Genomic DNA, 16858 nt, shown 5'->3' on the forward strand with positions numbered 1-16858 from the left:
AAAATGTGTTGATTATGGGGGTGGGGGGCATGCCTCAGACCAGGCTGGGGATGTTGACTAATAGTACATACATAACTTATCTTTTTATAAACTCCCAGAATTCCAAAATCAAAAGAAGCATGTCTTGTCCCAAGGATTTTTGAATAATAGACTGGGTACTGAATCCCAGTGTGGCCTGTTTTAAGTTGGCTGAAATGGAACCTAGATCCTGATGTAATTCCATGGTCAGTGCCTTGCGTATCACCAACCTTTTGTGCGTATCACCAACCTTCTGCTTCTCTTTCTAGCATGTTGGATGATTTCTCTCACGAGTTGGAGAGCACTCAGTCTCGGCTAGACAATGTGATGAAGAAACTTGCAAAAGTGTCTCACATGACCAGTGGTATGTATGTTTAAATCTCATGAATCCATATTTAATTCCGAAGTGCTCTGGGGTCCCCTCACAGGTATGTCCACGCAGACCCCTTTCCTGTGGAACATTTGTTTGAGGTGCCTTAGGATCAGAGAATAAAAGACAGGAATACAGAGGCCTCATCTTCTGCCTGTACCCCTAATTTGGGAAAAGGGCCTTGTGACCCTCCCTGCAACGTTTGGTGGTTTTTCTTTTAGTGGGGCAACTTTCTTTGTAATTATGAAATCCTTTTTTTTTTTTTTTTTCCTATTTCCTTGCCAAAATAGGGAACTTACTTAAAGCAATAAATAAGCCAGTTATTTTCTAGGAACTTTCTTTCACTGATAGAAAAATGTCTACTATGTCAGAGTAAGATGGCCTTGTAGATTTAATTTAAATTGTTGTATTTAAATTCACAATGAAATGTCCTAGCAAATTTATACCAGAGGATGAGGACGAAGGAGTACCAGTTTTCAAATCGGTTACTGGGTAGGAAGATATATTCCAATGATGCTTTATATTTTTTGACTACTAGAAACCACCTCCTCTATTATCTGGGAAGTAATATATTTAACAAACAAACAATAAAAATCTCCAACATCATCTTTATCTGGTAGAGGTGGCTTGGTGGTTGGAGAGACTCCCTGAGGTAATTTTAGTGTTTGTGGACCACAGAACCCATTAGAAGCTCCTGTTTCTTTTTCTTTCTTTTTTTTTCTTTGTGGTGCTGGGGATCCAACCTAGGGCCTTGTGCATGCGAGGCAAGCTCTCTACCACCTGAGCTGTATCCCCAGCCCCAAGCTCCTGTTTCTTGACACCTCATTCTTCTGTTAATTTCTTGCTATGAGGTGCATGTGACACATAAGCCCTAAGTACACATGCGCATTTACTTTGCAGCAGTTTAAGGCATAGCCAGGTTACATAACGGCTCTCTGGGTTCAGTTTTTATCTTTGAAAATAGGCTGAGGGCAGGGGATGCAGCTGAGCGGCAGAGCACTTGACTAGCATGTGCAAGGCCCCGGGTTTGATTCTCAGCAGCCTGCCCCCCACCCCAAAAAGGGTTCATTCCTACCTCTTAAGTACTTGTGAGGATTAAGTGAAATTTAATAATATAGAAGTGTTTAACATTGTCTACTACATATTAGTACTTATGAAAAGTTTAAAAATTACCTAAGGCACCAGATGGTCCTAGGAAGCAGAGGACCTGTCAAATCCAAAACAAAGGGAAATCTAGTTATTTCCTTCTTTCTCTCCAGGGGCAAGTATTTTTCTGCTTAGAGCAGGCTCTTCCTTGTCTGCAGCTGTGTATAAACGGCAGCAGTATCAGCTTCGTGCATCGGTCACATGCCTAGAGAAAGGCTGGCAGCGTCTTCTTTTTTATTCCCTCTGTTCTCTCCTCTCCCACTCTCCACTTAAAACAAAAAAAAGTTTTAATGAAGTATTATACAAGCAGATTAAACAGCGGCCCCTCACCAGTGTATGTGTTAGTTGTGAAGTCAAGTAGCTACTTCAGCGCCAGCCCTGTTGGGAAGGGCAAGTGAACAAAGATGCACTGTCTTTGTCCCTAGCCTTCCTGGTCTGAATAGCGCCCTGTGGTCAGCTCTTCTGTGGGTACGAACAGCACTGGTCTTGCTTGTGCTTGATTCTGTCTTCTTCCAAAGGGGAAGTTTGGGAAGCAGAGTGAGAACTTTGATTATATTTGCACAAGAAAAAGAGCCCGGAAACAGCAGTTGTCCTGAAAGCTCTTCACTTTGGATGGGTCGCCTCTGTTTCCTTTCACCTTTGCTCACTACCAAGAGAAACACCCCAGGGCCGCCTCCCGCGGGTGGGTCTGCTCCAATTTGTGGAGCAGGCAGTTTGTACTTGCCTCTATTCCCCTCTTAACTTTTGATGACGCTCGCTGCTTTTAAATCAGATCTACTCACCAGAGTGTGATGAGGCAGCCCTGCACACACCTCCACAGTGCTCAAGGCCGAGCTCTCACCCCTGCTCGCGAAGAAGTCAGCCCAGCCAGAGTCTACACTCACTTATTTGAATGACTCAAGAGAAACACTAACTTTTATCGTTTTTCTGCCAGAGAAGTATATTCTTAAGTGACACTGAGAATCCCCCCCCCCCCACACACACACACTCACCTTACTTCCCAACATTCTGTCGTTCATCTTTTCTGTTTAACAGAGGAAAGTGTTTGGAGAGCAAGAGGGGAAGTCAGAACTACCACCTTTGGAGTTCCCTTTGTTCCCCTCTTAATTTTTTTTTTTGATTTTTAATTTGTTCCTTTTAGTTACACGTGACAGTAGGATGTATTCTGACTTATTACACACACATGGAGCATGACTTCCCATTCCTGTGGTTGTACGTGTTGTGGAGTTTCATGGTCGTGTATTCACATATGAACACAGGAAAGTGATGTCCCGTTCACTCTGCTGTCTTTCCCTGTCCGTCTCCCCTCCCTTCTCTTCATTCCCCTTTGTCTACCAGGCCCTGTGCTTGCAAGGCGGATTGAGGGCTGGGGGTAGAGTTCAGGGGTACAGTGTGGGTGTGGGCATAGCATGAACAACAAAAAAAAAAAAAAAGAAGAAGAAGAAGAAAGAAGAAAACATAGGTTAAACTTTTCACTTGAGGTCATAAAAGCCCCTGTGGTTTCTGCCCCTTCCTTCTGTGCTTGAAGCCTTGCAAGAAGCGCTGGGAGGAGTCCGCCAGGGCAGCAGCTCCCTGGAGTTACCTAGTTCATGCCTCAGAGAAGCAGCTTAACCACTTCAAAGGAAAATGGCTTTAAAAGAGCAGGCCTGGCTGTGCTAGCTCTTGTGCTGTGTGTTTTCACTTGAGGAAAACCCCTATTTAATGCGGTTGTAGAAAAGAAAGTGACTGGGGAGGGTAGGAATCTGGCCAGAGGCTAATGCGAATCCAGAAACTGGGAATCTGAGTTGGTTCTGGGAATCATGCACCAAGGATGGCCTGGTGCTGCCCACCCACCCTGCGCACAGGAGGTGTGTGGAGATTGGGGCAGGGGAAGCAGTTACCTTCTGTGTTTTTGCCCAGTGAGAGTATGAACTAACCATTTAACGGGAGTGGTTTTAAATTGTTGAAAATATTTGTTTCTCTTTTTTAATCAATAAGCTTTATATTTTAAAGCAGTTCTATGTTCACAGCAAAATGAAAAGGAAAATACAAAGATTTCCCCTATAACCCCTCCTCCCTCCACCAAGCTTCTCTTGACTTCTGATACCACAGTGCTACATTAGTTAAAATCCACGAACCTCTGTTGAGATGTCATTATCACCCCCAGAATCCATAGTTTACATTAGGGTGATTTTTGGTGTTCATTCTGCAGATTTTGACAGAAATATGACTTGTATCCACTATCGTATACAGAAGTTTCAGTACCCTAAAATTTCTTCTTTCTTTTAACTTTTGATTGATACATAATATTTGTACATATTTACAAGGTACAGTGTGATGTTTCGATTGTCATATGCCTGGGGTAGTGAGTCCCCTCAGTGCTTAGCATGTCCATCACCTTGAAGTGGGGTTATTTCTTTATGGTGGGTACATTCACAATCCTCTCTCCCTACTCTCTTGAGCTGTGTGATGCACTGTTGTTAGTTCTATTCACCCTCCGTGCTGTAGAACCCCAGAACTTAGTTCTCCTGCCAAACAGTACAACCTTGTCCCTGTTGCCCAACCTCTCCCATCGCCCACTCTTTCTCTGGTGACCACTGTTCTACCCTCTACTGTGATGAGATCTTTTTTAGATTTCACATATGAGTGAGGTGATGTAGTGCTTACTTCTCTGAACCTAACTTATTCAGTCAGCATAGTGTCCTTCAGGTCCAAAGAGGCAGGATCTCATGCTGAAGAGTGTTGGATCTCGCAGATGTCCCACATCTTCTTTATCTCTGTTTGTTGATGGACGTTTAGGTTGATTCTCTGTCTGGCTGTTGTGGATAGCGCTGCAGTGCCCTGGGCTTGCGGCTGTGTTTTCAACATGGTGATTTCATCTCCTTTGGGCATAGACCCAGAGGGGAGGCTGCGGGGTTGCAAGGTAGCTCTATTTTTAATTTTTTTGAGGAACCTCCTTCCCATTTGCACATTTGCTGTGCTGATTCACATTCCCTGCAGTAGGTGAGTGCTCCCCTTTTCTCCTTGCCACCATTTGTCATTGTTGTCTTTTTTATAATAGCCATTGTCATTGGTGAGGTGGAAGCTCGTGTGGTTTTGATTTTTGATTCCTGTTCATCCTTCCCTCCTCCTTAACCCCTGGCAATCACTGATCCTTTTAGTGTCTTCATGGTTTTGCCTTTTCCAGTGTGCATACAGTTGGAGTCAGATATGCAGAGCGTTTTCAGATCGGCTTCTCACTCTTAGTAATAGCGTTTAAGTTTTCTCTATGCCTTTTCATGGCTTGATAGTTCATTTCTCTTTTAGCACTGAATAGTTTTCTGTTGTCTGGATGTACCATAGTTTACAGGTCATTCCTGCCTTAATAGGTTCCCAGACCCCCAGGGGTCCTCTAACCGTGGATGGTACTAACCCCCATATACACTGTTTACCCTTGTATGTAACACCTGTGATGAAGTTCAGTTTTCAAATCAAGCACTGGAGAGATTAACAGCAATAATCAATAATAAAGTAGAATCATTACAAAATATACTATAATAATAGTTGTATGACTGTGGTCTCTCAAAATTTTCTGTATGGCGGGATGAAAAAGGCAATATTACAACAGACGCTTCAGAAATACAGAAGACAATTAGAAATTATTTTGAAAACCTATATTCCAATAAAATAGAAGATAGTGAAGACATCGATAAATTCCTTAAGTCATATGATTTGCCCAGACTGAGTCAGGAGGATACTCACAACTTAAACAGACCAATATCAATAGATGAAATAGAAGAAGCAATCAAAAGACTTCCAACCAAGAAAAGCCCAGGACCGGATGGGTATGCAGCGGAGTTTTACAAAACCTTTAAAGAAGAATTAATACCAATACTTTTCAAGTTATTTCAGAAAATAGAAAAAGAGGGAGCTCTGCCAAATCCAATCTATGAGGCCAACATCACCCTGATTCCGAAACCAGACAAAGACACCTCAAAGAAAGAAAACTACAGACCAATATCTCTGATGAACCTAGATGCAAAAATCCTCAATAAAATTCTGGCGAATCGGATACAAAGGCACATCAAAAAAATTGTGCACCATGATCAAGTAGGATTCATCCCTGGGATGCAAGGACGTTTCAATATACGGAAATCAATAAATGTTATTCACCACATCAATAGACTTAAAGATAAGAACCATATGATCATCTCGATAGACGCAGAAAAAGCATTTGACAAAGTACAGCATCCCTTTATGTTCAAAACATTAGAAAAACTAGGGATAACAGGAACTTACCTTGACATTGTAAAAGCTATCTATGCTAAGCCTCAGGCTAGCATCATTCTGAATGGAGAAAAATTGAAGGCATTCCCTCTAAAATCTGGAACAAGACAGGGATGCCCCCTATCACCACTTCTATTCAATATAGTTCTCGAAACACTGGCCAGAGCAATTAGACGAAAGAAATTAAAGGCATAAAAATAGGAAAAGAAGAACTTAAATTATCACTATTTGCGGATGACATGATTCTATACCTAGAAGACCCAAAAGGGTCTACAAAGAAACTACTAGAACTAATAAATGAATTCAGCAAAGTGGCAGGATATAAAATCAACACACATAAATCAAAGGCATTTCTGTATATCAGCGACAAAACTTCTGAAACGGAAATGAGGAAAAACACTCCATTCACAATATCCTCAAAAAAAATAAAATACTTGGGAATTAACCTAACAAAAGAGGTGAAAGATTTATATAATGAAAACTACAGAACCCTAAAGAGAGAAGTTGATGAAGATCTTAGAAGATGGAAAAATATACCTTGTTCATGGATAGGCAGAACTAACATCATCAAAATGGCGATATTACCAAAAGTTCTCTATAGGTTTAATGCAATACCAATCAAAATCCCAATGGCATTTCTTGTAGAAATTGACAAAGCAATCGTGAAATTCATATGGAAAAATAAAAGACCCAGAATAGCAAAAGCAATTCTAAGCAGGAAGTGTGAATCAGGTGGTATAGCGATACCAGATTTCAAACTATATTACAGAGCGATAGTAATAAAAACAGCATGGAACTGGTACCAGAACAGGCGGGTGGACCAGTGGTACAGAATAGAGGACACAGAGACTAATCCACAAAGCTACAACTATCTTATATTTGATAAAGGAGCTAAAAACATGCAATGGAGAAAGGATAGCATCTTCAACAAATGGTGTTGGGAAAACTGGAAATCCATATGCAACAAAATGAAACTGAATCCCCTCCTCTCGCCATGCACAAAAGTCAACTCAAAGTGGATCAAGGAGCTTGATATCAAATCAGAGACTCTCCGTCTGATAGAAGAAAAAGTTGGCTCCGATCTACAGATTGTGGAGTCGGGCTCAAAATTCCTTAATAGGACACCCATAGCGCAAGAGTTAATAACAAGAATCAACAAATGGGACTTTCTTAAACTGAATCTCAGCAAGAAAAACAATAAGAGAGGTAAATAGGGAGCCTACATCCTGGGAACAAATTTTTACTCCTCACACTTCAGATAGAGCCCTAATATCCAGAGTATACAAAGAACTAAAAAAACTAGACAATAAGAAAACAACCCAATCAACAAATGGGCCAAGGACATGAACAAACACTTCACAGAGGAGGACATACAGTCAATCAACAAGTACATGAAAAAATGCTCACCATCTCTAGCAATCAGAGAAATGCAAATCAAAACCACCCTAAGATACCATCTCACTCCAGTAAGATTGGCAGCCATGATGAAGTCAAACAACAGTGAGTGCTGGCGAGGATGTGGGGAAAAGGGTACTCTTGTACACTGCTGGTGGGACTGCAAACGGGTGCGGCCAATTTGGAAAGCAGTATGGAGATTCCTGGGAAAGCTGGGAATGGAACCACCATTTGACCCAGCTATTGCCCTTCTCGGACTATTTCCTGAAGACCTTAAAAGAGTACACTACAAGGATACTGCCACATCAATGTTCATAGCAGCACAATTCACAATTGCTAGACTGTGGAATCAACCCAGATGCCCTTCAATAGATGAATGGATAAAAAAAATGTGGCATTTATACACCATGGAGTATTATGCAGCACTAAAAATGACAAAATCACAGAATTTGCAGGGAAATGGATGGCACTAGAGCAGATTATGCTTAGTGAAGCTAGCCAATCCCTAAAAAACAAATACCAAATGTCTTCTTTGATATAATGAGAGCAACTAAGAACAGAACAGGGAGGAAGAGCAGGAAGAAAAGATTAACATTAAACAGAGACAGGAGATGGGAGGGAAAGGGAGAAAAAAAAGGGAAATCACATGGAAATGGAGGGAGACCCTCATTGTTATACAAAATTACATATAAGAGGTTATGAGGGGAATGGGATAACAAACATGGAGGGAAATGAATTACAGTAGATGGGGTAGAGAGAGAAGATGTGAGGGGAGGGGAGGAGGGATAGTAGAGGATAGGAAAGGTAGCAGAATACAACAGTCACTAATATGGCAGTATGTAAAAATGTGATGTGTAACCGATGTGATTCTGCAATCTGTATTTGGGGTAAAAATGGGAGTTCATAACCCACTTGAATGTAATGTATGAAATATGATATGTCAAGAGCTTTGTAATGTTGTGAACAACCAATAAAAAAAAATTTCTGTATGGTTTTCACCATTTTTACAGTGATGTGAGATGATACGGGCCTATATGATCGATGAAGTGAGGTGGGTGACACAGGCAATGTGACATAACATGAGGCTGCTACAAGGAGGGTTATCTGAACACAAGTACTGAGATACTACAGTTCTGATAACCAAAATGGCTATTACGTGACTAAAGGAGGGTAGCATATACAGTGTGGATATGATGGACAAAGGAGTAATGCATTTCCCTGGGCAAGATATACAGCAGGATGGCATGAGGTTTCATCATGAAATCAGAACAGTGGGATTTAAAACTGTTTGTTTTTGTTTTTGTTTTTGATACTAGAGATTGAACTCTTTGCTTTATCACTGAGTTGTGTCCTTAGTCCTTTTTATTTTTTATTTTGAGTTGGGGTCTCACTAAATTGCTGTGGCTACCCTCTAACTTGGAATCCTTTTGCCTCAGCCTCCCGTGTCCTTGGGATATTACAGGAGTGTGCCACTATACCTGTAATTTAAAACGTATGAATTGTTCATGTCTTTAATTTTCCATTTAAGGTTGTCAGGCCACAGTTGACTTGAGGTAACTGAATTTGTGGAAAGCAAAACTATGGATAATGGGGCACTAATTTGACTTAGGCATCACCTGCTGTAGGACGTCTTGTTTACTTCCAAGTCTGGCAATTATGAATAAAGCTGCTATAAGCATCCGTGTGCAGATTTTTGTAGGGACTTGTAGTTCATTGAGTAAATAACAGGGAGCATCACTGCTTCATGGTTATGGCAGGAGTATGTTTGGTTTTGTGGGAAGTCAGTGAACTGTCTTCCAGAGTGGCGGCCCGAGTTTGCGTTTCCACCAGGCACTCCTATTGCTCTGCAGCCTCGCCAGCATTTGGTATTCTCATGTTTTGGTTTTGGCCATTCTGACATGGGGTTGCGATTTCTCATTGTTGTCTAGATTTGCCATGTTGCCTTATAACAGCTGATGTTGAATGAAAAGACACCCAGTTATCTTCTTTGGTGAAGTACCTGTTGAGGTCTATTGCTTTTTTTTTTTTTTTTTTTTTTTAAACCAGACTGTTTCCTTATTGTTGAATTTTAGAAGTTCTTTGTGCATTTTTTAATTTTTATTTTTTAGTTGTAGTTGGACACAGTACCTTTATTTTATTTATTTATTTTTATGTGGTGCTAAGGATTGAACCCAGGACCTCACATGTGCTAGGTGAGTGTTCTACTGCTGAGCCACAACCCCAGCCCTCTTTGTGCATTTTGGATAACAATCCTTTACCAGATGTGTCTTATGCAAATTTTTTTATCCCAAGTCTGTGGCTTGTCTCGTTCTCTTGACAGTGTCTTTCACAGAGCAGAAGTTTTTAAGTTTAGTGAAGTCCCGATATCAATTCTTTCTTTCATGGATAGCGTCTTTGCTGTTTTATCTTAAGTCATTTCCACACTTGGAGTTATCCAGGTGACACAGGAAAATTATAGTTAGGCTCTGAGGAAGCCTAGGTTAGAATTGGAGTTGGTCAATTCCCATCTCCCTGGCCTGCCCGGGTTCTTCTGGCCTGCTCCCTCCCTGCTCTCGGCCACTGAGAGGGACTTGGGTCCGTGTTCTGTGCCTGCAGTTCTAACCTGTTGGCAGTGTAGAAGGTTTCAGAAAAGGCATTCCACTTGAACTTGCAGATGAGCCATATAAATTACTTTATCACAGTCACTGGTAAGTAATCTTACGTCTTCCTTGACTGGTATGGTGTGAAATTAATTCTACTCTCTCACTGGAGAGCAGCTTTTTCAGCTGTTCATTTCCTGAAGTGACCAGCAGTAGCTTTCATCTCCCTTCCACCCTCTCATTGAGAAAAGAGCATGATCATTGTTGAATTAAATGACTTGACTTTGGTGAGAGATTAAAGCAGACAGGCTTTGATCTGTAATGCCAACTCCAGCACCTTTTCCAGGGACGTACTAACCCCCAGAAAAAAGCTAAGAGCCACGGATTTTAATTAAAGACTTGGACTCAGAGCACGTACTTATTACCAGGCCCATGTTCAGGGGACTGGCAAAGCTGTGGACGAGCCTTAAGCGCAGCCCAAGGCCAGAGCACTATTAGCATCCCAGGCACCCAGGCAGGGTCCAGGTCCTCTGCCCCGTTGCCTTGATCCCTGCACCCGTGTCTGGGGCACAGAGCCCCAGGAGGGCTAATCTTCCTGCCCTGCCTTTCAGATCGGCGCCAGTGGTGTGCCATCGCTGTCCTCTTCGCCATCCTGCTGGTCGTGCTGGTCCTCTTCTTGGTGCTGTGACAGTGGCGCCCGTGGCCCGGGTTCCTCCTGCTCGGGAGCCGGGGCAGGGGCAGTGCCCTGGGCACACACTCCTCCCGACTCCACCGCCAGACGCCCCTCCCTTCCGCGCTGGCAGGACTGGCGAGAAGAGGAAGAGGGACTGCACTCCTGTCGGACGACACCCCTGCTGCCCGTCCTGTGTGGGGGCCACTAGCCACTGCTTTGCCTTGCTGGACCCCACTCCCTAAGGAGGGACTGAGTCGCCCGGAAGGGTCGGCAGAGCCCGTTTCGCCCGTCTCTGGCAGCTCCTTCCTTCTGCTGTCCATCAGAAGATCCCTGTCGAGGAGGCGGCCTGGGCGGGCCGTTTCCCATCGCTAGAGCGTTTCTCACTCCCCGAGAGCTGGTTGTTGACGAGGACAAAAGGCTCAGAAGCAGTTTGTGACTGCAAATGCCATGTTTCATTTTTCAGGGATCAGAGCTGAGATAAAATTGCTTTTCCAGGTGCTTTTTTTGTGTGGTGGGAAAACTAATGGAAACAGTGAGACACCCTGGGGCTTGGGGTCGCTAAGAGCCTTTGGCTTTAATGGACAAGAGCAATTAAAAGGCGCAGCAGGACCTGCTGTGGCGCAGCCCAGGGAAGGGGTGACGGTGTCTCCAGAGGGGGGGGCCAGACCTGCTCTTCGCACGCTGCTGTCCCGGGGCTTCTTCCCAGAGGTGCAACTTACATTTTTAGGGGAACCTTTGAATACATCATTGCTGAACAGTGCAGAAATGCACTCAAACGGATTAGGATGCTGGCTTGTCCTCACTGACACTTATTTTATTCTGGTGGCACTCTCCATTGGGGGATGGGGTTGGAGTGGTTAGTACATTTATTACATTTACGCAGAAACCATCTTGACCCAAAAAGGCTATTTCTGGGCCAGATTTCCCTTACCCTGTGAGTAATGGCAAGACGGGTAAGTGAACCTGACTCTTTTCTTCCTGAAGATGTCAGCTTGACTGGATCATCCATTCTAATAACTGAGCCAATCCAAATGTAATGATAGATGCTTTAATTGAGCTTAAGTAGCTGAAGCTGCTGAGACACTACACTTCAAGCTTCTGATGGCTTTAAAGGCCTCGAATGCGCACATGTATATAGGATATTTTTTATAGCTTCCCCGATGCATAAGCTGATGTTAGAGTAGCAGCTGGACCCAGAGCCGCAGCTGGGCCCCGGGGGCTGCTGGCCTCTGGGCACCGCTGCCTTTGCACTTGGAAAGAGCAGTAGCACCCGGGCAGAGTTGAAGCCTGGCCTCCTCCTTTCCTTGTCTTTTCGTGCTTTCCTCGACACCCTAATTTTTTTCTTACTTTTCTTGTTTTGTGTGTATTTCTTGTGGATTGGTTTTTGGGGGGGAGGTTCCCCTTTTTTGTGATTTTTTGCAACAAGTGCGCTTGCCCAGCTAACTTTTGAATTGCACTTTTTAATAAATATTTGTAACAATTTTTAAAGAAGGATATTCTATCTTGTTTAGGAGCATGGTAGGTAAGGAAATCTGCCTGTTAATGAAAGCTAAAAGCAAATTTATAAAACTGAAAGGGTGGTTGGCATCCATGTTTACACTCAACTCAAATTTTGATATATAAATAAGTTATTTCTTTTTAAATTAGGAAAAAAAGAGACTGTTACAAAGGGCTTCAAAGGTAGGATATCAGGTTATTTATGTTTTAAAAGTTTTAAGACTTATTCAGATAGTCTTCTATAAACTTAGACCAGGGATGGTCCTTAGGTTTGCATTAAGAAGTCTTGTGTTAAAAATAAGTGGGACCTTGTTTAAGCGCCGTTCTGCTCACTCCTCATTATGAGAAGTAGCACCTCAGAGAATGACAAGGTCCCCTGTTCAAAAGCCTTTCTATTCTCCTGCTGTCACCAGACCCTGGTCAGTACAGTAAGGCCTGTGTAGAACACGCCTGGTCATTTAATGAGTAAGACACTCCCGTTAGTTTAGGGCCAAGCGTGGTGGCCCCGGGCAGCATGTTGTTCCATTCTTTTGCATTGGCATTTTGACCTCGCTGTTGGAAGGTGATTGCCGAACGGTGGCTGAGACGTGATGGGGTGAAGCTGAGTAGGGAACGTTGAGAGGGAGAATCAACTTAAATACAGGTTCCCCCTGCAGGGCACTCCCACTCCCACCTTAGACCGACCTAGAGCCAGCCTGACCCTGCTGTGCCGGCTGAGAGTCCCCGCAGAACAGCCTTCCTTGGAAGGGCCTCCACACAGACTCCTACACTGGCCGTGAAGTGCAGAGGCCAGGGGCCTACATTTATTTTCAAGGACAAATATTTCTTCCCCAGAGATGGAGATAACCTAAGTGTTCCCTTCACTCTGTCCCAGGGTCGGGGGGGGGGGGGGGGGGGAGCCATAGAGACACCCTCGCTGCTTGTGAGTGCCTCCTGCTGGCAGCCTGGGCTCTTTCCCTTCAGCCTCCACACGAGGCAGAATGCGGTGGATCAGAGAGAAGAAGCTCAGAGAGCTCAAAAACATCTATGTTTGTGAGAGGAACATTTATGTGACCGGTCTGGAGGCCAGGTGGGAATGGACCACCAAGAGTTGGCCCGAGGGGGAGTCCAGCTGGAAAACCAAAACACCTTCAGTTTCTAGTCCTCTAATTTGTGTTCCTGTCTTTGTGAGGACTGTGAAAAATCACAATGCTACGTTTGCTTTGGACTGTGTGGCAAATGGAATTGCAGTGGTGTGTGTGTGTGTGTTACATGAGGATCTTGCACAACTTCAGAATTCACACCAGAGCTGAAGGGGGAAACTTGGTAACTTGCCCATTATTCTCTGCTCTTAGCCAGAGTTAAACAGACTGATGGGTCTGGTAGCCAACAACTTGGCAACTTCCATGCCTTCTCACCTCGTGAGATTAAGGGCTGTGAAAAGAAATTGAGTCTAACTCCAACAGAAATCTGTCTCTGTTAAGTATTTTACCTTCTGTAAGTAAAGGTGGTGGAGCCAAGATTTTTCTTTTGGTAATTTCCCTGGCTATAAAGTGAGACCAGAGGGACATCTATTGCCTGTTACTTTTTTGAAGAATTTAGAGCATATGAAGATCAAGAAATCAAATGACGACCGTGAGTTGCATTTCAGCTGTGTGGATGGTGCACTGTTCAGCTCCACCTGGTACCACAAGGTGAATTTGTAAGCAAAACAAGTGGCTGTCTGGAAACCACACGCTAAAACATGGAATGTGCAGCCTGTAGTTCTCTTTTTCTCACCGGCATTTCTTTCCCTCCCAAGTTTTCAAGAATATTTTTTTCCCGAAGGAATGTTCTTTGCCTAGAGAGAAGGTGAACCAAACGCTTCTCAGATGTATCTCCCCCTCCATTGCCGTGGAGGGGGCACTAAAAATGGGACCCGATGAGAGGCCTTGCTAGGCACCTTGCTCCTCCTGGGCCTTCCTTCCCAGTCAGGCAAGTTGAATCCCCGGATAGCCTGGTAAGAGGAGGTGGTCTTCCTTTTAATGTCCAGTTGCCCTAACTCCCAGCCTTCAGAAAATATGCTTAAATGGTCTTTTTCTGGTGTGGCCACATTGGTCAGCTGTTTGTAAACATGGGTGCCACTGTCACCTGTTTTCTTGGTAATGCTCACTGGGAACTGCCTCTGGTGTTGGATCCAAAAAGCAAGAGTGTTATAGGGAGTAGAGCTGCCCCTCAGCCCCAGGCAGCCCTGAGTGAGCCTTGTGCCTGGTGCTTGGTGACTCAGGCAGAGAAATGCCAACAGAGCAGACCTGCCTTGTACTCTCTAGAGGGTCAACTCAGAGGGGCCTGGGATCACTGAGTGTGATCTTATTGCAGATGAACAATAACAGCTCACCCCAGTGTGCATGGGGGTGCACTGCATTCTGGACTTGGCCACCGGGCGCCCGCACAGCTTGTGGAACAAGTTACGGCACTTGAGGCTGACTTTGGTGACAGAGGTCATTGGATACTGACTTGTGCACATCACTTCGCTGTAGACTATGTGATTTTTTTTTCCTTTTGAATACAGAAGCTCTGAAAGTTCCAGTGGCACCGAGGCCAGGTTGTAGTGACCTAGACATATTTGGGAGCTCTTTGTATACTGCAGTCTCTTCACTAATTCAGCTGTTGGGGAAGTGGTTGAAGAGGAAAAAACTTGTTTTCCCTCTGCCATAAACTAACGTGGTGCTCTTTTCCTCTGGATGTGACCTTTGTCCAGAGATGCCCTCCCTGTGGCTGTGTAGATGTTCACTGTGCTGAGACCGCGTTGTCCTGAACGCCTGCCTGTTGCTTGGGCTTCACGTGAACATCTCCTGGCCCTAGTTTGCTGACTGTAGCCAGACCTTCCTGAGAACAGTGCATGGTATTAGGTTTTCTTTTAAGGTCATGAGCTGTCAAACTCCGAGCCACTTGGTTATTCAGGGGATGTTAAAATAAGGCCAGTCAGCTTCCTCGTTTTCTCTCAGGCCCTGCTCCTTGGCCTTGGTGGCAGCTGCAGCCCTGGGGTGGGATCAAGCTCAGGGCTGATCCCGCCGAGACGCCGTTTGTGAGTGGGAGGTGTGTCCCCGAGCTAAGGTCCAGCTTGGGAGAGGCCAATGTCTCTATCCCCAGCAAACAGTGCGTGTCCTGTCCTCTGGGATGAGGAGAGGACAGCCGGGACCCCAGAGAAGCTTTTGGAACTGCTTTTAAGCTCCTGCGATGACTTTGTAACTGGCCAAGAGTGGGCCCAGCTCTCCACGGACAGACTTGAGAGAGTACCCAGGGTGAGGGGGCCGAGAAGCCACTGAGGGAAGGACCAAGGGACCCCAGCTCTAAATGATGATGGGTTCCAAGTTTGTAAGTGGAAATGGCCTTTTCCTTGGCTTATTTGTTATTAGAAATAAGTATGATTTAGAGATAGGCAAAGCTCAGCAGAAATCAATCATTATATATTATCCACGCATAAATAACCTTGCAGCATTTTAATTTTAAGTAACTGGAAGGTGCACACTAAGGGAATGGGGTCAGGTTAGAACTGCAGACACCTGAGCAGCTTCCCTTGAGATGGTGAGAAGGGGCCAGAGCCAGAGGCTGGAAGTTTACTCAGCCTTGACCACAGCTAGATTTGTTTCCTTTATATGTGGCCCTCCGAGGTGGTATGGGACCAGGGTGGCTACAGCATCACCCAGGAACTTGTTAGAATGCACATTCCCAGACCCCTCTCTGACCTTCTGAATCGGCAAGTCTGGAGGTCAGTACTGTCTTAACAAGCTGTCCAGAGGGTTCCAGTGCATGCTTGAGTTTGAGAACCACTGCCACAGGATCTCGGACTTCAGGCTACAGGAAAGCATCCCTGCAAAATAAAACATCATCTACAGCTTTGATTGTAATCCTAAAATTTATGACACTGCAAACTTGAAAAAATATACTTGGGTAAAACAAAAACTCAACTAGCCACCCTTAAGAGTGATATTTTTACACCCCGAAGTCTATCGGTAATATTTCTTACTTCTCTTGAGATCATGTTACAACTGTATGAAAAATATTGTTCAGTATTAAAGAGAAATGGAGAGACCTTAAACTTTGTCTCGGGTGTTCTGTCGTTGTTTCTCATTTTTGTTCTTGTTTTTTTTTTTCATATCCAAGCACAGGCCCCTGTTCTCCTGCCCCCATTGATGAACACCCACTTGTGCTGCGGGGTCAGGCAGTGGGCAGCTGCAGGAAGATGGGAAGTAGGAACTCTGCTTCCTCTGGCCAAGCTTGGGACTCCAGCCACACCACACATTCAAGATGTGCCAGAATGGGGTTTCTGTAGGACAAAGTGTGGGCAGCACAGAGACTAGAACTAAAGAGACTCGGGTCCCCTTTCCTTCCCCCTTACTGGAGTGCTGGCTCGTCAGTCTTTTTTAGGAGCTAGTTTCTCAGATTTTCTATCTAAAGAGCTAGTACTTCTGGGTGGCACTTGGTGACCTGGCAGGTCTTTTCAGCAAGGCTATAGTTTCCCCTTAATTCTCACAACCTATGAGGTACACACTGTGGGGACCTGTTTTACACCTGAAAAGTAAGGTGTGAAGTAACTACGAAACAACAGTAAGCACAAGAGAGACTTGGAACCCAGGTCTGACCTTTTCCTCCTTGAGACTGATTTCAGTGGTGGGGGGCGGTTCTCAGCCATCCTTCTAACTTGAGCAGTGGTTGCACAGAGCCAAGGGGGAGGAGGCATCAAAGCCGCTGTGCACATTAGTGGAGGATTAAGGCGTAGAACTCAGCAGTGCCGGGATATAGCATGGATACCAGTTGCCTTGGACTTGACCATGTCTCAATTTTTTTAAGCCCATTGTAGAGTCAAGAAATCTGCTGACCTGGTCCAGGATCTTGGGCAGGTCATCCTAACTGATAACACGTTTTGAAGCTTTTATTTATTTGGCTAGAATTAAGCAAAATAAGTGAGCCAAA

General features: G+C 44.4%; 1 protein-coding gene and 1 long non-coding RNA gene across 2 annotated transcripts in view; both read left to right on the forward strand.

Annotated features, from left to right (window-relative positions):
- The window catches only part of STX6 (syntaxin 6), a 39900-nt gene extending 28976 nt beyond the window's left edge, over window positions 1-10924 (forward strand). The window contains exons 7-8 of the mRNA XM_081297514.1: window positions 288-382; window positions 10365-10924. Coding sequence (XP_081153640.1) covers window positions 288-382; window positions 10365-10441 — 172 coding nt within the window. The 3' untranslated portion in view covers window positions 10442-10924. The remainder of the gene's footprint in view (window positions 1-287; window positions 383-10364) is intronic.
- LOC308650944 overlaps window positions 1-16858 on the forward strand; it is a 902096-nt gene that overhangs the window by 162337 nt on the left and 722901 nt on the right. The window lies entirely within an intron of this gene.

This window comes from Spermophilus citellus (assembly GCF_964194105.1).
Source record: "Spermophilus citellus genome assembly, chromosome: 6".
NCBI lineage: Eukaryota > Metazoa > Chordata > Mammalia > Rodentia > Sciuridae > Spermophilus > Spermophilus citellus.